Raw genomic sequence first — 23,074 nt, 5'->3', positions numbered from 1 at the left:
AGAATGTGTATCATAATCCAGTGTATTCAGTGCATTCATATTGTTTAGGGTCTCATCGTTAGAGAGAATAACGAAAAAATAGTCGGCCGATAGAGAGAACAACTATGCACTTGCTGTTACCATTCATTGGTTCACCCAGAATTTCTTTATCGGCGGCGTCGGAAATTTCGGTTGGTGATGAAGTCGCCCTTTTTTTTATCATTACCGACGGTAAGTCAACTCGAGGTGATGAAACCAAAATATTTTTTTAAGAACCCTACATATTTAATGTAGGGTTTTTCCACCTTATAAATTGAAAAACTGACAGAATTCATATTGGAATACATAGAAAAATTTGCATTAATTGAAGTCTTGATCTAATCGATTGCATAAGTAATAAAAAATGTTCGATTAACATGCACCTAAATTTTATCTTTTCAATCATAAATATATGGCCATTGACTACTTTCAACACTATAGTACCGATAACTATTGAAAAACTACCGGAAGATATGATCATTAATAGTAATTTTATAAAGTCTGGATTACATTTTTACTTTTTCGAAAAGCGAACTGATTGGTGGGTGAGAGCATGAGCGGAAAGAGGAAGAGAGATTGCGTCCTCGGTTTGATTCGATTTGTAGGATGAATGGTACTTACTCAGAGGTTGCCGTTTGAGAGAGGTTTAAAAAATGTTTCTTCTTTTATTTCTTGAATTGTAATGAACCAGTGGACGCGATTCCAATGTCATTCAGCAACGAGGGAAAATTCAACAAAAGTCGGTATGAGAGGCAAGCTCCGTCGGATGTCGGTCCAACATACCATACCGATATTTGATAAAAGAGGAACACCAAGTTTGATTCGAAAGTCGACCATGCCGTAGTTTCCAAATTCTCCGCATTATACATGGTAAAATCATCGGTAATAGAGAAAATAAAAAAATCCTGTTTTGAGATGTGTGTATCCTGTGAGTTTCGAATTATCAACGACTCACAAGATACCTTTTAATTTTCCTTGATAGTAAATCTAATTTCATAACGTCGCTTATATGGAGAGATTTACGTACAAACCATTGTCGTGATTACATTGCGAGCAGCACTACACGTAGATTATTGTTATAAAGTTCAATATACGGTTCTTTCAAGTAATGATAAAGAAAATTAGAGAGTTGAAAAATATTCGGTAAAATGAAGTTTGGAAATAATTTCTAAAATCTTGGTTCGGTACATCCCACAATTCTCGCTTGTATTATGGTAAATTATTCTGCGCTATTTATCAATATAGAAATAAAAATACCATTTCTATATATTACTTGTAGGGGATATGAGGGTAAAACGGCGTATACTTAAGGAAATATCCTGCTTTGTAGAAGTTGGAAAGCTTTGTTTATTGCTTATTTTCATACACCAAAAAACTTGGTAATTTTTTGAAATTTCGAAAAAAAAAAATCTTGGGATCCAATATCGGGTTCTCGTTAAAAATTGCTGAAATTTTTTTTCTCACAATCAGTGCAAATGTAATCCAATGCATTGCACCTTGACTGCTCCTTTTGAAAGAGTTGGGAAAGGCTTTTATTCTTTTTCGAAGCTTTTTTTGAATACTCTAAAAGTACTCTTTTTTTTCTTTTTCTGGAAAAATATACTAAATTGCAAGAATAAAACAAAAATAGTTTCCGCGAATTTTGAAGAACCCCGTTTTGCTTCGGTCTTCTCTGCATCATTTTTTTAAATGCAAGCTTGAAATTTCGAAGCGACAGCGAAATCTCTATTGAAACTTTTCCTCTCATAATGCAACGCGTACAGTGTGGAGTACGCATAATCTTAAAGTTTTTTGAGCTACTTCGAAGAAATTTGAAGCAAGAAAAAAAAATGACTTGCCACTTTCTATGGAAATATTTGTACTGCATAAACATTTGAGCTCTATGCGTTTGGTTAGCACGAAAAAGTTTGCAATATCAAATCGTGACGATCTTTTGCTTCTAAACGCGAAGAAAGAGGGTCAATTTAGATATCGGGGATTGAACAAAGCGTTTTAGTGGTTCTGTAGTGTTGCATTGGCTAAAATGCGCTATGCTATAGTTTGATGATGGTATTTCAAACAGACCCAAACTTGTTTATTAATAGCATCGAATCGTACTCAAGTTTAACAATGCAGTTGTTGCAATGTCGAAAGCATCTTCATTGGTTTCCAGATGAAATGAGATGACCCATGGAAGTTCCACTAAATAAGCAGGTTCTCATAACTAAAGATATTCATGAGACTTCTTTTTACGTCATTTTTTGCGGTTCAGTGCGCTATGGCGCTCTGGATAAATCATCACTTTACAATCAGGGGCCCGCCACCGACCACTTGATATTTTATCGAAAATGATAAAAATTCTTTCAGAGAAATAAGAAAGAAGACCATTTTCCTTCAAATCCACAGTTTTTTTAATTGTAGAAATCAGAAGTTAGTTTTGGATGTTACATTGAAAGTTAAGTTTTACATCTTTATGAAGTATTTCGCTGAAAACGAAAAAGAAGGTACCCTCCTCAGGTAACCTTTTCTCGGCCTAGATGTACAGGAGTTGGTCTTCCTTTCGCAGTTGTTTAGGTTTACATATCTGACAGACAAAAGGGCTCAAATCGTCAATACCAGATCACATGAAAGACGCCGCTTTTATTGTCAGTTATCGGTGTACCACTTCTGCGATACGTATACATACATGTATGATATATCCCGAGCTAGTCGTTGGAGAAGCAAGAGAAAATGCAAGAAAGACCAAGTTTCTTCGTGATAGGATACTCTTTAAGGTGTACCGAGGGAAGAAAATGCGCGTCTCCAGTTTGGATCACCTTGCAAGAATGTATATATCTAGACATATCAAGAAATGCGGCAGAGTCATGCATGCGCGTGTATATATTCCTGTAGGGTAATATATGCACATATTTAAAGAGCACAGGGAATTTCTAAAAGTGTTTGAGTGTCGCAGAGCGGCTCGGCTTGATGGTAACACATTACATTGTGTTCCTATGAGGTAGTCTAGTTCAAAACGGCAGATTCGTAAGCTCCAAAGATTTTTTTCAACATTCGTTCATTTTTCATGTCTCGCTGCTCCTAGAGGATTTTGTGTTGGACCGGTAGATTTTGTAACATGCAAGTAAATTTTCAACCAGTCATGAGTCTTTTCCAATCGCAGCTCAAACATTTTAAATGCAAACATCAGGAAACGTGTTTATTTAATTTTCCAAATTCAAGACTAACGACGTCGGATTGCATTCGGATATATTTTGTGTTGGACCGGTAGATTTTGTAACATGCAAGTAAATTTTCAACCAGTCATGAGTCTTTTCCAATCGCAGCTCAAACATTTTAAATGCAAACATCAGAAAAGGTGTTTATTTAATTTTCCAAATTCAAGACTAACGACGTCGGATTGCATTCGGATATATCAATTTACCATTATATAAATTAAAAAAAAAATCAATATGTATATCTGTGGAGCTGTGTTAACTTGAATAATTGTTTGATAGGTGGAGAATTTAATTTAATTCGGCGTGATTAATTTATTAGTTTTACGAAACTAAAAAGAGCCACTAGGAAAATCAGAAAAGAGGTTGACACCAGAAATGTTTGCGTGCATTACGCTGACTGCAACTGTTTACTAATTAATGCTCACGACAAACCGGAGAGGAAAAAGTCTGCTCGGGACGAAGTTTGTAAGGACCACTCCACAATTTCTATATATTCATGCCCTCGCGTTGCTGACATGGAAAAGTGAGCCGGCGATAGAGAAAGCGAGAGCAAGCGGGGTAAAAATGATGAAAAAAAATACTGTGGAGAAAAGAGTGAGGGTTGCTCGTGGGCTTCAAAGTTGATTGCCTGAAGCTTTTCTCCGCACAGTTATATATCGCTGATGCTGCATTAGTTGAAAGAGTCTGTCAGGACGAAGAAGGAATGTACAGACACCGAGAAACTGGAAACGAGTAACGAAACAAAAATTGCCAGAAGTTTTTTATTCTTTCGTTATAAGAATGGCGCGTATTTTTTTTCTCCGTCACCTTGACCAAATTTTTTTTATCTCGGCGTTCGGATGGTCGAGGAATCTTGAGAGTTGCATAGCTTTTTGGGAAACGTTTACTTTCTCGATTCATCAACGGGGCTGACAATATTATTTGAGTTTGAAACTTTGTGATTTCGGTAACGTTACTTTCGATGCTTGAACTTTTCCTTATTCTTCAAATCTGGACTTTTGGATTGCTTTTTCCTAAAATAATATTGCTTGCTATCATTTTTTGTCTAAATTTTGTTCTTCCCTTCTCCAAATTGCCAAAGTCACGGTAATGTATACCTACGCGGAATTACGTTAAGCGAAGTGCGGAGAATTTAGCCTTTAGAACAAAAATTGGAAGGGCGCTAGAGTTCCGTCCTATCCAATCTGTGTGTACACATCACTTCAAAAGCTCTATTCGGGCAAGAGTGGCTATCCATATATGCAGACATTCGCATTCTGTGTATGCGTGAATGTATGCATGTACTACGCGCGCTTTCATTTAGGCACCTTAAGATGATGGATCAGTCGGTAATCACACCTCGAATTTTTTAAATTGAAACTCTTTGACATCGTTCGTCCGATTAAAATAATGAAAATGTTATCGTACGCAGCGCGATCGCAAAAGTCCTATGACATTTTTATTTTTTCGATCAGACGAACGATGTGGAAAAATTTCCTTCTCAAAATTTGTAGCTATCTCTCTCGCACTCACCGTTGTGATTCCAGACTGATCCATCATCTTAAGAGACCATGCTGCAACTGTGGGCGATATGTAAACAGCGTTTTATGAGTAACCTTTTTATTTAAATTTTCATAACTATTAAAGTCACATGTAAAAAATTACCTAAGATAGTGATATTAAATAATAAAGTTTAGTGAAAAATCAACGTTTCTTTTTGTAACCCAACGTTTCAGAAAAAAAAGTGTTCAGTGTATTTTAAATAGATTTGATGAAATATTTCCAGTGCGGGTGATTAGTTTATGTGTTTGAAAAAAATGTCCACAAATCGCAGACTTTGATCTTTTAATTTGGTAACTATCTCGTCATAAGCGCTTATCTACGCGGAAGATACAAATACGTAGAAATCTGAAACAGACATGCACGTCCCTCTGTAATCAACAAACGGACTAATCTATCTAACTATTAATTGATATATGACGGATGAGCAGATGGACTGACCGTAGTTATATACCTGGGAAATATATTATTAGTATATACTGAAAGAATAAATTATGCATATTTCAACAAAGATAATTCTTTCTTCTCCGCGTGTCTCGACCGATCCAGAGAGCCATCAAACAAATTGCCCCTCAAAAAAGATGTGAAATGTTTTAAGTATTTCTTTTCGAGGTAATACTGTATATCCAATAGTATTATGGATTGCATCAACGGGAAATTCTGGGTTTGTGAGTAATTAAGTGCATCTTTATAAGAGTCTGTATATCAGACGAGCTTTTCACATTTTCTTTTGTCCCTCGTGCAAATGCGATAGCCGATGCGTACATTTGGAAAAAAGTGGCTATTGGAAACGCTCTTGAGGGGTCTCTTGAGGATATAAAAATCCGTGCAGTGGCAGAAAAATAGGGTTCAAACTATGGAATGAGCTCATAAAAACCTGCGAAGTTTACGTAGGAATAATAAAAAAACTAAAATGAAAAACGAATGGTCAGAAGGAGTAGCTGTTCCATTTTAATTGAAATGTCCTGAATCGATATACACGATCTTTGTCTTTGATTCTGTGTCTGATTTCAAAATTGTGCAATTCACGTTACTGAAATGAACGACGGGGGACTGTCTCAAACAAATAGAAACCGAAAGCGAGTAATGTGGTGGAGAATAGAGGAGAAAGTAAAAGGTACGTGACGTTTCCACCGAAAAAGTGATCAAAGGACTCCGACAATGATACAAATCCATTATCTTCTCAATGAGCATTTGTATACAACTAATAATGCAGAACAAGAATATACCTTTTAGCTGATGACGAATCGATATATAACGAACAGAACGAGTGACGAGATTGAAATCCCAGATTCCCAGATCACCTCCCTACATGCAGTCGTAACAGGAATATTTGGAATTCTTTGTGGGCTGGAATGATCTCGAACGATGCTCTTACAGTATACATAATAAGGTGATTAAAAAAAATATATTATATTTTCCTCAGTCGCAAGCGATTATTTTAATACATAAAATATAAGCAATTCTCTCGAAATTTGGGTCACCTAAAAAAATTTTAAGAAGTGGTGTAAGCGACGTTAAATATTTTTTTTCTTTCATGGTGAAAAACGACGATAAAAAAAGATTAATTGTCCGGTGTTGCAACGACAAAAATTAACACTCAATCAAGAGTTGATTCTCTCAATATTTGAGCTTGGAGGAAAACCATCTAGAGATCGTCCCATTGGTTTTTCTAAAGTTTTTTTTTATCGATTTTTCGTAAACATCTCGAGATAAAAAAATGATTCGCTTTGTTTCGCAGATTGATGTGTTAACATATCATAAAAACATTATTTTCTCAAAATTTGAATCACCCGATAAATTTTTTAGAGGTGCCGCCAGTGGAATTTATATAATTTTTCATAACTTTGGGCGTAAATTATAACATTTAACGATTCTGTTTGTATAGCATCTAAAAAATATTAGTACTAAGTGAAAAAGTAACATTTACAAAATTTCGCTTCTCTAAAAAATATTCATCGAGGGATCCGATCGATTTTGAGATATTTTTTTCTAATTTCAGCTAAAAACCGGCTTCTGAACGTCATTGGAGACACCACTAAACATTTTTTAGAAGATTTAAATTTTTCCAGAATTACTTTCTGCATTACATACTATATTTTTAATTGTTTGGAGTGGTCGTCAAGTAAGCGGTGATGCTGTCAGCGCGAAAGCAGCGCCGTAATTTATGCAATAGCCCGTCAATTTTTAATACAACGACATAGATCTTTGTATGATTGTGTGTATATGCATGCGTGTAATTCTTTAGAGCATCACTGTTTGTATTACGCTTAGTCCAAACAATTGCACATATTCTTTTTCGGAGATACTTCACTAATCCTCTCGGACCGTATGTTGCTTCTACGCAACACGCGCTTCCAGGCCCAATAAAACTGCATCGGTCGGTAAGGTCGGGGCTCTAACTGCCTATTTCCATGAAGCAAGGTTAGATTGCACCTTAGATACTCCTAAACCAAGAGATAAACTGCTTTAACCCATCGAAATATCGATATGAAGCCGACGTTTCATGTTGAGTTGGCTTTGTGTGAAAACGTGCTTTAGTTATCGCAAAAGAAAAGTGAGTACACATTTTTTTCGTACTCCAAACGTTATTTCCTTTCAAAGGAAAGCTAATATGATGTATTTAAGGTATTAGGTGCTAGATTCATTCGTAAATTTTCCTGATTTTGCTCCCCAAGGACCTGGTGCTGCGCGCAGCGAACATTCAAAAATTCATATTTCCCACCAAAAAAACCGAAATGTCACAATGGATTCGGAAACTAGAAAGTATTTTGAGATAAATTTATGAAGGGAATCATTTTCCGTCAACGCGAAATAGGTCTCGGTCTGAGAGGGCTAACAAGGAAAGGTGTCCTCCTCCGATTTTGATAATTTTTTTATGTTATGGTCCATCGAAAAATAAAAGACACGTATTTTTTTTTTTTTTTTTTTTTTTATCGGCTGAGAGTTATTTTTAAGGGGTGAAATCGACCCCCAAAGTTGGGCATGTTTTGCATCTGGTAGAATGTTTCATATAGAAGCACTCAACCGATCGAAACGAAACCAATTGCAAAATGTTCTGCATGTCAAATAACGTATATGACATGTCTAACTACTCATGCACCCCTATTGCATGGGGATGATTCACCCTCGAATATCCAGATTTTTTTTCGTATAAAAAAAATTTACGATCCGATTCTAATAAAACAAACGCCATTTTGCAATGCAAAGAAAAATCAAATAAAAAAATCAAATGCAATCCCCTTGATTTTTTTTCTTGGAAAAATTCATATACACGTCAACTTGAATTATTTTTGCTCTCTGAAATGTTGTTCCATTGAAATCGAATGAAAATTGTTTTTTATACAAAAAAATTATGAATGTCAGGGGGTGAATTATCCCCATCTAATAGGGGTGCATAAGAAGTTGAAAATGTCATATAGGTTATTTGGCAATCGGTTTTGTTACGTTCGGTTAAGTGCTTCTATTCGAAACACTGTACCAGATTCAAAACATGTCCAAGTCTGTCCATTTTATAAAAAGAATACTGTATTTGGAAGGGGACAGTGCTCAAAATAAAATTTGACATTTTAATACCGTTCAACCCCTCCATTTTTTTGATCTGATGTAACGCGCAGTGCAGGAATATCAAACTTTTTGCCCTTGTAGTGTAATATACTATTATTTTAATCACTCCAATACACAAATTACATGAATTTTAGCCAAATAATACATTTCACTCCTATTCATTTCTAGGATGTTGAAATGTTTATAAAAAAATTTTTGTTTCCTTCCGAATGATCTATCAAGTTTTCATATTTATTGGAACGTTTCATTTTCTTTTGATGATTATGTGATATTACAATAAGTGTTGCTGCAAACCCATCAACGTTTTTCACTGTTTTATCTCGACCCTTTTGTTCCATAAACGAGATAAATGTTTCAATTAAGCAAAATCGTTCTCCAGTGTTGTTTCACGGGTGTAAAATCATGTACTTTTATCTACCTGTGCTCTTGGGTAACGTTATACCTATTAGCGGAAGAGGCGAGAGTATCGTAGGGGATAAATAGTATAAAGTGCAACAGTAGAAAGTGGGTCAAGTTTTGTCACGCTATTATCAGATTACAAGGGTTATAAAGACCGTGGAAAAACGATCCTCGAGTGTGCCATATCCATACTTTTCTCGCACACTCGCACACGTATATAAAAACCCTTTTCGCCCCTCTTGTCTTAACGCTACCGTGTTACAAATCACCTTGAAGTTTCGGAGTGCACGTTCTTTAATGCGTCCTCGTCGTCTTCGTCCCCGGCGTTGTCGTCGTCTCCGGGGTAGTCGTACGTGGTGAAATACCACCCCTGGTTCGAGAAATCCAAGTGAGCCCGAGCTCGTTCTTGTGTTCGCGTTCTCTCGCTAAGCGCGAACACCGAATCCTCGACACGACGCCAGAAGAAAATGTCTCTTTCCCTTTCAGCCTCATTTCATTTCACTCCTGTTCTTTTGTTTCGAGCTCGCACGAAGCGTCTTTTACTTTTTTGTTATTTTTCAACTAACCATTTTCTCAAATTCAAAGTGAGACAGACACTCTGACTTGATTTTATAAGAAACAGACAATATTAAGTTTTGATTGTACTTTTTTGTTTGCTCTGTTTACTGGGGAATTTGAAAACTCGTATGAACGAAATTCATTTTGTACTCCGGGGAGCACCGAGTAATGAAGGAGCAATATCAAAATTTCTTGTTTCCACAACCTCTTCTGACCTTTCATCTCCACTATCTCCCGTGTACAGACACTCGTTTTGAACAGCATATTTTCTTCTCTTATAGTCATAAAAGTACAAAACTTCTCTATTCTCGCTCGTTTTCTTTCTCTCTCTTTCTCTTTCTTTGACTTTCTTTTTCACGTCATGTCGATATCGTTGAGCTTCCTCGGCCTTGCTCATGCTATAAACCGAGAACGTTGTGAGGTACACAAGAATCATCATGATTTATGACATTGGGATTGACTGAAAACAGTGTGGCGTAGCACGCAAAACGACTTGCACGGATTCTACTATGTCTGAGATATTTTTGGCTGAACAGGACATTTGATTGGTGACCTTGTTTTTTTTTATCTTAACCAGATCCTCCTTCACGCTATATCAGAGTTTCATTGTTGACTCCGGTAGAATAATCAACGTTAAGCTTCGAAATTCACAGATGCTAAAAAAGGCCTCGATAAAGAAAAAAGGCAGCTGAAACTTTGTTTCGTAAGCTTACAGACATCGAAGGAAGTCAGTACGAGAGACTGGATCTTTTAGTTTGGGCGAATAACGTGAGATTCGATTTTGAAAGGATGCGCAAAATTTAATATACTGGAAATTCGAAATTTTTTCGTCCGACGATATTGACATTTGTAATCATTTCCCATTTTCATTTTACCCTTAATCTTTCATTATTTTTTTAGGAGCATTCTGTATTCGTAATTAAAATATGTTTTAAATCGTTGCGCTTGCCTGTTATTGGCATCTTGAACGCTGCGTTTTTTTTGCTTTAGCAATAAAGCCTCTTTCATTGAAATGATACTTGCCCGCTACGATCGTCGAAGGTAAATATAACGCGTCGTAGGCGTTTCATCGAAGAAAATTACAAAAAAAAATACCGGTGAAGCGATTCCGTTACCAATGTACAATAATGTACATGTATAATAAAATGATTTCCGAAGTTGACGAGAGGTAAAAAAGAAACAAGGTTTCGTTAGCTCTCTTTAGCCCAGTCGGGTTAGCATTTAACCCTGCAAAAATTCCCGGACATATTTTTATTGTTGGAATCTTGGGGGGGGGGGGGGGGGGGGGGGGTCAGTGGGAGTCTAAATTCAAAATGGCGACCAAATTCCAACGGTGCGTCAGCCGCCATTTTGAATTTAAGCCAAAACGGTTTTTGCTTAATAACTTCGCCATTTTCAACTTTTCGACAAAAGTTTAAATGGCAAAGTTGTTGCAAATTTAATTATCTACAATTTATTTGTTGCAAATTTTTTCGTATAAACGATATTTTTAAAGTTAAGCGACGAAATAGTGAAAAACTATTAACATCGAGTTATCTCGTTGTTACTTGGTTTGTCCGGGTCTCCCCTATATACGAAGCCGCGATGTATAAGAAGTCCACCGACACCACCCCCGTATAACACGCCGATACCACCCTAACGTTTCTTGCCCTGGCCTCTTCGTTGCCTACAGCGACCAACGACTTTGGAACATCGCCACGGAGCGGGGTGTGCGCCAGATTCATCGAGATAAATTCTCTTACGGCGCAAGCAAACATGTGCGCATGCACCATTCCGAAAACAAGAGCCCGCAGAACCATTTCGCGCCCCGTCGCGACACGTACTCGTTCCGTCTCATATACGGGTGCCGCGTGTGTTTCGCGTGTGCGGGTTCTCACCCATTTTCGCCCTCGGTGTGTATTATTATTCGAAAGATAAATAAAACTTTTCTATTTTCCAACGACACGGCCTCCCTCAATCATATTTAATCCACATCGCGCGGTCGCATTCACAGTGCTACCATTTTTATCAATTGTTGATTTTATCAATATATTTGAAAAGGTCTACATTATTTTGCAATTGATAAACGATTTTTCACCACGCTGTTTTTTAGTTGTAACATTTTTTCATACTCTCTGTAAATGATCTGAAAAATTTAATAAACATTTGCTACTTAACAAATACGCGATGACACTACTTTTTGGGATATCCACGAAATGTTCATAAAATTGATCTTTGATTTTCTTACGATATTGACTTATCTATTCTCAACCTTTGATGTTGCATTATCCACTATTATCACCGTACGGGGATACTGCGATCGTTGAAACTTTCAAGTGTGTCGCCGGAAACTAAAAAAAGGATCTAACGATGCAGAATAAGAACGTTTGCTTTTTCGTGCCAAGTGTAAAAATCATCGCGGAACTATCGGATACCGCAACATTCTCGTTCAAGGGGGTTCGTCGTTTATTGGCAAACAAAAAAAGCGCTAAGAAATGCAAAAATTTACGACGGTTGGATGGACACTCGTGCCCAGAGGGTCGGAATTGATTTTCAATTTTGAGAATCTGCCAGTTCCACTCGTGTTTGCTACTTCGGAAAATTGAGGGAAATAAAAAGGAGTATTGGAGCTCGATGATGTATACAGACCTGCACCAAAAAAAATTACCTGTTCCTTGTATTCGTGATTTTCCTGTTATGAAGACGGTGAAAGAAACGAACTGTCAACGCTCGAAATCTTTATGGGATAGTTGGGGAACGAGCCTGTAAAAAATGATTGCAAAAATGTCTTCTTAATACAGTATGATATACAAGATCAGCAAAACCGAAATCCGCTCGAGCAAATTTCTTTCAATTCCATTGCGACGATCAGAATGGGAATGAACATCGAATAGGACGATCGAAAGAGAATGGAAATAAGCCTCTCCCCGAAGAGTGAAATAATAATCCAAAAACGCTGATGAAAAAAGTATATTATCACATGATAATAGAAAAAAAAACTGGAAAATTTGAATTGCTCGGCGTGCGATGAAATTGTCTCGGGAGCCCGCAGTAATCGTGCTATATTTACAAAAAAACAGCACGAAGTAGATGAAGAAAAGTCTGCGACGGGGGTGTCTGTGGCAATAAGCAAGAATATATTTCTTATTTACGTTCCACCGATGAGGGTTGTTAGTGCGTAGAGAATACAAATAAATACCAAGTCTAAGTGAACATCGTCGTTCTGAGTTGGGGATAAAGGGGAGGGTGGGCAATGGGTGATCGTTCGTAGCGAAAGTGACTTTTGATAATCTCGCGCTTCGTCGATTCCCCTTTCGATCTGATTCGAAGCAACGTAACCCTTAAGACTGCCCCTTATTTCTCCAGGGTTCCACGCCTTGAAGGATCTCTCACGATGAGACATTCCATCAGCTACTAACCGAAGTAATCGAAAACATGCGTTAGAACAAACTCAATTTTAACTTTTAATCGGCCCCAATTTTTTTTTTGGAAAGAGCCTGAAAACAGAGATTGGAAAGAAGAACGTCAAAGTCATTTCCTAATGTATATGTGAATTTTTAATACTGACAATGTGTTAGAGTGCAAGTGAAAAGTGCTTTTGTGGACATACGTTAATACTGAATCTGTCCTCGACCTTCCGAGAACAAGGTCGAATACCAGATAGTAACAAAAATAAAGGATTAAGCGGAACGCTGTTCGTAAAGTGTTTTGTTGTGAAAAAATGCTGTTTCACTTGTTATCAGGCTTACTATTGGTGATAGAAACGTGCGGAGTTCAAGGTACGTCTGTCGTATTTTTCTTGTATCACTCTCTCAAAACATTTTGATATGAAAATGTGAGAGTGAAAATAGGGATAACACTTTATCATTGAAATCTTCAAGCGAGGGGCAAATATAAACAATTGTAAATAATATGACGAATGGCAGTTATTGATAATTATGCGAATCGATGCTCAGCTTCCGTTCTTCTTAATTTCAATAAGATACATTTTTCATGAAAACAGCGCCAATAAAATAAAAGTATATATGCACGGAAGTGAATCGACTATAATTATCTCGCGATATTATTATATTGAAAGTGTGTGTTACCGGGCACGTTCCTCGAAAGCACGTAATACCGGACTTTTATCGATACTGTCTGTCTCACGAAGCTTTTATGGCTACATCCGGCCGATTTATATACTTTCACGCATTGAGTTTCTCCTTCTCTCTCTTCCTTTCTCCTTCCATTTCTCCTCTATCCTAGTACACAAGCACGCACGGATGTCATCAGAGTATGTGTGATTCACCCTCCATGAGATTTAGGCTATAAAACTCTAGCACTCGCGTCGAGTGATGGGTGACGTTAAAACTCGATCGTTTCGAGTCTATTATCGCGAATTTTCAGTCTCAGTCCTAATAAACGAAAAAATCAGCTCTTCGACCATAGTTGATTTTTCAATCGGGTATTGGAGAGAAAAACTAAAATTCCCTCCCATGGAATCATGACAATTCCGAGTGGTACCACGCATTTCTATTATTTACAGTCGTGATAATTTATAAACAAGAGATAATTGTTTATAACAAAGAGAGAAACTTGTGAATAAAAAGCACATAACTGTTTTTCGCGAGATGCTAATAGAAGAAAAGTAAGAATAAATAATACGAAGAAAGATATAAAAGAAGATAGGAAATGAAGAGGAGAAATACAGATGAAAAACAGTGAGGGTGATAAAGATACAAGAAAGCAAAGTGTTAATGCAGTTTCATAAGGTCCCCTGTCTTGGGAGAAAGCTAATTGCGTCGGACGATTAATATTCATGAGAAAACACGCGACTCTCTTGCTTTCTCTCTACCTCAGGGTTTTAAGAATTCCATGTTTTTTTAATACCATCGGTAACGGGTGAGAGCAGAAATATTTCTTGGATAGAAGCGGAGCTTCATTTTGTCCACGCCTGTTCACAAGCGTCTCAAGAAATCACGAAAGAGACAATTAAAGTGTCTCATCTGCCTTGATGTAGAGTGGAAACAATTGAGCCCGGATCAAACAGATCTAAAAATTACTCATTAATATTACGAACATTTCGGACACTTTTCAAACTCGATCGATCGATAACATTCTTGGGAAAACCTGTCGCTCAAGCAATGTACTCTCGATTCTGAATGTACTGACTGAGAATCTTTTTGAATATATTTTATAAAGAGATCAGATAGGATTTTCATCACCGGAATTCGGAAAAATCCCATTGCTCTTCCGTTCAATATTTTTAATGTAGGGTTTCACAAAAACCCTTTCATTCGTTCGTACAATTTTTATACACTTGCGGTAATAAGAAGAAAGGCCATATAGAACGATAAAAATAGCCAATCAGCCCCAGATAGGTATTTGGATTGTCCTTTGAGGGATTGTTAGTACTAACGTGATATTATGATCATGCAAGTTTCGAACCTCTATCAACTTGTGTTTTTGAATACATCAAGAAAATAAAAAAAATTGAATTTTTTTTCTCAACAACATCTAAATCGATTTTAATAAAAATTGGACATGTGAAAGAGGCATATGGGGGCTATAGATAGGAAAAAAAATAGGCGACAATCTTCGTAATAACCATTAGAAAACGGCTATTTTTTCCAAAATTGTTCTTTTTCTTTATGATAGCTTTCTGGAGCAAGTTCGAAACTGTATTTTTTAAATGTCTTTTCCAATGTAGCGGTATCCCTGAAATTTGCAAATTGATCAGTAAAGTACGTAATTTTGAAAAACAATAAAAACCGATTTTTAACACTAAATATCAATGTATTTCAATTTTTAAACAATTGAAAATTGAAATGAAGCTTACTTGATAAATGTTTGTGCATTAGGGTATAACTTACAAAACAACGATATTCTTTTTCCTCGGAGCTCAAACGGAAATCGTTGAATATGAAATTTTCCCAGAATTTTAGGTTTCGTAAAAGATATTTCGACAGTGCTCAAACCACTTTTCAATATTCTTTTTTTTCTCAAAAATGCTTTCATAGCAGAAAGTTTTTTATGAAATCGTGAATCATAGTCACTCTCAAAAAACTTTAAAGACTGTCTAGCATAATTTTTTTTTCTACGTATTTAGCTATAAATCATGAGATTGAAAAACATGTGGCTATAAATGACCATTTTCGTCAACGGGTAAAGGTATTTTCATGTATAATTCTATTCAATATACTTCATTTGCAACATAATTCATCAAAATTAGATGTTATATTAAACATTTTTGAGTTTTCTCGCGCAATTGGTTTCAAGTTTCCTGTATTTTTTTCATGCTGTTTTCACGAAAACTTGATAGGGCAGCGTACAAAAATGGTAGAATACCAAATAAAGCTTTGTGTTGCCGAATTCAAATTCTCTATTTACAAAGTCTGATATTTCACTGCAGAAGACGATATAATTTAGAAATTTTCTAGTTTTCCCATTTGTTATAGAAATTAGTAAAATATTTGGACTTAATTCTGTCGAAAAATAAATATACCCATTGTTGGAAGCACGACAAGAATGGTCAATCTCATGACTTATAGCTAAATACGCAGAAAAAAATAAATTATGTGAGGCAGCCTTTAAAGTTTTTTGTGACGAAATTTCATAAAATTCATGATTTCATGGAAGACTTTCGGCTATGAGAGCAAAAACAAAAATTCACTTTGCGATTTTTGAAAAGAAAAAGAAAGTATTAAAAAGTGGTTCGAGCACTATCTAAATATTTTTTAAAAAATCTAAAATTTTGGGAAAATTAAATTTTTTGGATGTACTAAAGATTCCCGTTGGAGCTCCGAGAGAAACAATATTTACTTTTTTAATCACTCCAATGTGCATACAACGTAACATCTGGTCACAATCGCGTGTTTTTTAGTTTAATTACTGGTCTTAACGCATCTCTAAATGCCCAAACGTGTCGTATATTATAACGATCAAACGAGCCTGCCGAAGGCGGGCCAAGTTCGATCGTTATTATAATATACGAAGACGTCTCGTTCGAAGATGATTAACAATAGCAACGTCAGCTATGCCGAAATCCACAACGCTTAGAGACTTTTATTCCAGAATTTTTGTTTCCTCCCGTTATATCAGCACTCCTTTGTTTCTCGTATGAGCGTCATATACCTCATTACGTTTCGTTGTGCCCAATAATTCACACGTCAAGAGAAAAATAGTGATTTTTTCTAATCAGTATAACGAAAGAAACAAGAATGGAAAAGGATAAAAAACGAGCACGATCACGTTCTCGCTCACGAGATCACAAAAGAAAACATGGAGATACTGAAGAAAAACTCGAAAAGATGCAACAGCAGATCCAGATTCTGTCTGATACATTGCTCTGCCTCGTTAATAAGAAAGATCTGGAACAAATTAATGAAAAATCTTCAGGTAAGAATTAACTGTCATAAGAAGACACTGAAACACGTGATTTTTCCACACGAGATAACATGGTACGTAATCCACACGATTCACGTACGCCTAATAAAGGCATGTAACTCGAAGAAACATTATTTATGCTTCATACGAGAAAAATATATATCGGGTTTTATTTCAATTAGAAATAACCTAAGTCTAAATAAGGCCAAAGTATACTTATTGAGTTCGGAACAAATAGTTCAATATACTGAAATAAGAAGAATGACCTTACGCTTTGTTTCCCAGCTTATGACTGCCACGAGCAAAACGATGAGGAACAGTCTGACGCTGGAAAACAATCTGACATCAAAAAAATTGTGACGACTCTGAAATAACCTTCAATATGGAGAAAACAGGAGAAGTCACACAAAAAACAAAAATTGACAGTGAAATTTTAGAGATCTGATGGGAAGATCCAAATCTGATGCCCGTAAATTCAATTAAGCTCCATATAGTGAGATTAAAAATCGATGGAGTACATGGATGAAAGAGGGGCTGTTAGAGGATACCAAAAAGGCATTGCTTAAAAAATACTCGAGAAATGGAGAATTGTACGCTGAACCACCAAAAATAAATTTAGAAGTGGCTGCAGTACTCACTGAAATTTCCAAAAAACGAGACCAACACTTTACGGAAACTCAACTGTCGGTAGGCACGACTATTACTTCGCTTGGAGTAGCTGTGTCACTGTTGTTGGAAGACTCTGAGGAAGGCATTGACCAAATCAAACTCATTGAGTATCTTTGTGGTACGGGCAAGTTAATGTCAGATATTTTTTATCAACACTCAAAAACAAGAAAGTCTTTTATCACTCCGATTGTGAAAAAAAGTGAATCATCGTTAATCATCGAGAACGACAAGTCACAGTATAATTCATGCTAGTCGCCAATGCCAGGAGTTAGATCGCCGATGAGCGATTTAAAAATTTCAATTTGAAAAAACATGTTTTTACAAAAGTGTTTCCAATATTCAACTGAGAAAGGCTGTCGTGACTAGGTATTATATGTAATATGCAAGTAAGCTTGATTTTGATTTTCAATGGTTTAAAAATTGAAATACATTGATTTTTAGTGTTCAAAATCGGTTCTTATTGTTTTTCAGTATGACATACTTTACTGATGAATTTGCAAATTTCAGGGACAAACCTACATTGGAAAAGACATTTAAAAAAGACAGTTGCAAAAAAAGCCGTTTTCTAATGGTTATTACGAAGATTGTCACCTATTTTTTTTCCTAACTATATAGCTCCCATATGCCTCTTCCACATGTCCAATTTTTATTAAAATAGATTTAGATTTTGTTGAAAAAAAAATGCTCAATTTTTTCGATTTATTCAGAAACCCAAGTTGATAGAGGTTCGAAGCTTGCAGGCTAATAATATCAGATTAGTACCAACATTCTCTCAAAGGATAATTCAAATATTACCTCATTTGTTCGTTAATATATATTTTTAATAACACGACATTTCATAAAACAAATTATGTTTTCCTGGAGAATCTTGGTAATTTCATGTTAATATAATTAAATGATATGGTTGGTTTCGTTCGGACGTCATATATGACGAATGATATTTTTGAAAAAAGTAACAAACCATAGTCGTTATTTGCGCTACAAACGCTAACGTTACCATTGAACCATATTATTATAACTTGAATTTTTAGCGCAAAAAGCGACTCCAGGAATGCATTTCATGAAGTGGTCATTAAATTAAATCATTCCACGTTGCGTAACACTATAATATGCTCAAACGGTATAGTAATAGAAATACAATCTTACCCAATATTGTTGTTTGTCGAGAGCTATTATGATTTCGCTCATTCTTAATTGTAAGGTAGGGTCGAAATTTATATAACGTTCATGGGGAAACGAACGCACACACACAGAACTTGTTAATCGGCTTTAGACTTTATGCAGCTTTTATTCTCTCTTAAACCCTTGTACATAACGTCATTATGCCATCAAAATCCGGATTGGCCGGAACATTTTTACTCCGGTTAAATTTACTCGGTGCTTAATATTTTTTACATCCCCGTGACATGATCCATCAAAGAGTTGAATTCGATCCTGAACAGTCGATAGCAACGTTCAACGGATAGATTTTGGTCTTCACCCGAACGATCCATTATTTGAACACACCATGACGTCATAATACCGGCGCATTCATTGTATTAGAGTGTGTGTCTTTTAACATTTGGAAACCCTCGTCCGATAGGACATTTTGTTTCCTGTGGAGCAAAAATAAGTCCATTTTCCATATTTTAATAAAATTCCAACCTGATAAAAATAAACTCGATGGTTTGTCTCTTCGAATGCTTCAGCGCCTATTCGATATCTCCAATTGAAAATTTCGTCTCTAACTCGCGTGAACTTCTAGCGTCTTATATTTTGCTTCGTTATTTATTCCAAGTATTATAAAAATAATGAAAAATTGAAAATAAGAAGAATGCGAGTTAACACTCCCTTGATGCATTTATTCACAGAATCATTCCTGTTTTTTCTCATGGTCCATGAGAGAATTTCAATTCAGTTACATTATGAGACCTTAAAAACGGTGGTTTGGTCGTATGTATGAAATATTTATATTGTCATACCGAAACGGATGAGAGAATGCTGCGTCTTCACGTCGGCATATAGGTTGAGAAGTATGCGCGGAATGTTGTCTATGAGTTATTTATTTGCGATCCTTCTACTCTCAACTATCACATTCTATATCGCTATCACTATTTTTTCCAATGCTGAGATATGTCAATAATGTCTTATGGAATATACAAAAAAAATCGGTTTCCACCATATGAAGGATACACGGGAGAGCTCATTTTGCACAACGAAAAATTTTCTGTCGTTCACTTTCACCAGGAAGCAATATACGTTTTGGCGCGGAGACTTTTTCCTCGGGCTGCGAAGGTCCTCGTGCGAAGACAATAATAAATCTGTTAAATGTGTTTTTTGGGTATACTTCCGAAAGCCATAAAACGCGGGTCGGGTTCGAAATTTGCGCAGACCTTCCTTTTTACATTCTAAGAGAGGCCTTAAAAAGATCGAATTATCGAATAAATCGAATTTTCATTTTTTTACGATGTTAAAAACAATAACGATTTTCTTGTCGTGGGTAGCATATTTAACTCTTGTCAAGAATATAAACCAAGCGTATGAGATTGAAAAAAAAAAAAAAAAATATTAGGTTAGTGCTGTCTTGATGGGAATAAGTGACTTATTTTAAGTGATTTTTCATACCATTATTCCAAGTGTGTTGGGGGTCACAGGGGGTGAAGTCCCCCGAGAGTGACGATTAAAATTTTAAGTTAATCAACATATGCGTACCAAATCTCATACTGTATCCCGCCATAAACTGCATTATGGAATATATGACTGGCAAACAACAATTTTTTGCTTCCATAAATAATCGCACTAGTTGCTACGATGACTTTTCTTTTTTACATCCTTGATGGCCATGTCAAAATGTCTTCGCACCCAAACGTCCCCGCTCTAAAACGCTCTTGTACTCAGCAAAAGTTGCTGTGCTGAAACGGCCGCGCTGAAACGTAACGCACCCTTGCACACTGGCTCTCCTTGAAAAGTAAATGAAAAATGACGGCACACTGCATAAAAGGAATGTAATACTCAATCTTGGAACAATATAGCGTAAACAAAAAATGGAGATTTACGAATCGCGAAAGTAGCTGATTATCTGAATTCTTTACTCTCTTTTGTGATAATTAAATACTTTAAATATGGGTAATTCCACGTCAAGTCGATCAATGGTTGGAACCGACTCCTTCCGAATTGGATGATTTCTTTTCAGAAGTTTCCTTTCGTTATACAACAAAATTCTGTGAAAAGGAAAAAATTGTAAGATTTTTTTTCAAAGGTTATGCAAAATGCCGTACTTTACAATTTTACGAATTTTTCAACATTGTTTTTTAAATATCTCGAAAACTATTTTAGTGACAAAAATGAGTTTGGGTCTACTTCAAAGGGGGTATTAGGGTAATAAAAAAAAATATTTTGCATAAAAATTTCAAAAAATGACAAATTGACAAAATTTTGAAAGTTGACAAATCAAAGTTCTGTATTAAATTTTTTACTTCCTTACCGATTCCAACCATTGGTCGATTTGATATGAAATTACCCATATGCAATGGCGGGAAATGGAATGTGAATTAAAAAATCGGCCACGTAGATCGTTTATAGGCTGCACGGAAGAATGAAGGGTGGATAAAATTCACCAGTGTCGACATACGCTTCGATTGTACAGTTCTACTCAGGCAAAGCGCTCCGCCGTACTAATTAGCAGAATTAATAACGCCATTTTTCATCCATACGTAAGTATATTTATCACTTCTGTGACAGTGTGTGAAGTGAGTATGTAGAGCGTCGGATATGGAAATATGGAAAAAAGTATTTGGCGTCCTTAACAATGACGATAATCCGAAAAAAATTCAAACGAATTAAAATCTAATTAGCTGTACGTTTATTTTTCTAGCATTTTTACATTTCCGCCAAAATTAACAAGAACGCCAGTACTGGGATATATTTTACCTTCTAATTAGGAGGGAGTTATGCTTCGACATTTGCAAGTTCAATGCACGAAATACCGGGATAAAAATCTTATTATATAAATGCTGTTTCAACACCCATATGTTTCCATTTTTTAATACCCAGGACGAAATTTTTTAAATGAACGAGAGCATACGGTCTGGTGAACAATAAACGACAAAAAGTAATAAAGAAAAAAAAAACAAAAATATTTTCTAATCAACTGCGAAGATTTTTTTCCAGACTTTAAGAAATTTGTGAGTATTCATAAATTTTGTGATATTGGAGGAGCTGGAAGAGAAATACTCTTCGCTGAGAGCGAAAATTCGTCAAATCGAAAAAAAGTTAAACGATTCGTTAAAAAAGCGATAGACGGTGAAAAGTAATAAAACTTTGAGTGATCTCTTTTCAGACGAATATTCCAACATTTTTCTTCGTGTTATTCCGTTGAAATCAATCTCGAGCTACTCTTATCGATATTGGTCGGATCGATCGAAACTAGAATGGAATTCGATTGGAGGGAAGAAAAAAAAGAAATGGATAACTTTCTTGCGTTGTTGAATGGCCGATTGAACGATCACCATTGAGGTCACACGAGCATCGATTCATCGTTCCGCGAAAATACCTCCAAAAGCCTCTGATCACGACCATCAGCTTCAGAAATGATGGAACGGTATGCATTGACCCCCTTATCGATGAATTGTAAATTCCGGTCAACCATCAGCAGAAATAGTTCAATAGGATGTCGAAATCATTCTTTTCCGGTTCAGCAGGTGTTGAGAAAAACTGGGCAATTTCCGAAAACAAGCCGTCGCAAGTCGAGACATTCTGATAATAATAAAATCCGCGAACAAAACGGTGCAAGTAGTTTTTTCAAGTTCGAATTACTCCTCTCGTACTATATCTATAATAACGTTTTCCATTTTTTGAGTTTCATTCTATTGGTGTCATGCAACCTCAAAAGCGTTATTTCACTGTAATACAAAGATAGTGACCCTTGTTGACAAAATTACTTTCAACATCACTCTAACATACATTATGGGATAGTACACGTTGCAGAACTAATAAAAATATATGTTACGGTCGTAGCCGATTAGTCTCAGCTTACGAATAATCGGATCCGACTGTTAAGAGAAACGGAGAGATTTCAATTACTGCATATACTCACGATAATAATATCCACGGGCTCGTTGAAATGATTAATCAATTACTTCTCGCTCCGAGCGTACAGAGTTTGGCATGTAAAATAGATGAGATACGAATATATATATTTATCAATATACAAGTTCAAATCATCGGTGTAGTCACCATGGCTATTTCATATTCAACGAACGTAAGCATATTCCGCTCATTTTCCATGTACTACCTAGACTTTTACATCATCTCGATTCACGTCCTCCATGTAGTCGGGGTTATTGCACATATAGTTGTGACCTGTTTTGTTGGCTCAGCTTCGGACGCTCGGCCCCAACCAATATCTTTTCAGTACAATATCGTCGATATAAGGCTTTCTTCCACTTTTTCACGAAAAGCTTGTATCCCACACTTTTTTCAAATTTGCTTTCATAACTGTGACACGAATTCATGGGATGATAAATACGTTCGTAGAAGATAAGGGAAGCTAAATATCGAAGAGGAATATTGATAAAAATATATATATATTTACGTGCCAAGGAGGATGAGTATTAGAGTGTGTCATTACGGGTGACATTTTTTATTCTTTACGGTGACGCCTGAAAAATCATCAGTTTGGTCCCAAGAACGAAACTATGCCAAGGGAAACCTTGGCATAGTTTCTAACCAAGAACTAACCCAAGAAGAAACCTGTCAAAAAATTTAGAGATTGCGCTTTGCTATTGAAGTTGTCCATTTAATAAACA

The 23,074-nt window shown here is 36.1% G+C and overlaps 1 protein-coding gene across 1 annotated transcript in view; it reads left to right on the top strand.

Annotated features, from left to right (window-relative positions):
- The first annotated feature begins 11,101 nt into the window (after positions 1 to 11,101).
- LOC122414001 (zwei Ig domain protein zig-8-like) overlaps positions 11,102 to 23,074 on the top strand; it is a 280,634-nt gene continuing 268,661 nt past the window's right edge. Inside the window, exon 1 of the mRNA XM_043424741.1 lies at positions 11,102 to 13,033. Within this exon, the coding sequence (XP_043280676.1) occupies positions 12,976 to 13,033 (58 nt within the window). The 5' untranslated portion in view covers positions 11,102 to 12,975. The remainder of the gene's footprint in view (positions 13,034 to 23,074) is intronic.

This window comes from Venturia canescens, chromosome 7, assembly GCF_019457755.1.
Source record: "Venturia canescens isolate UGA chromosome 7, ASM1945775v1, whole genome shotgun sequence".
NCBI classification, from domain to species: Eukaryota; Metazoa; Arthropoda; class Insecta; order Hymenoptera; family Ichneumonidae; genus Venturia; species Venturia canescens.
This window is presented reverse-complemented; position numbering and strand designations above follow the sequence as displayed.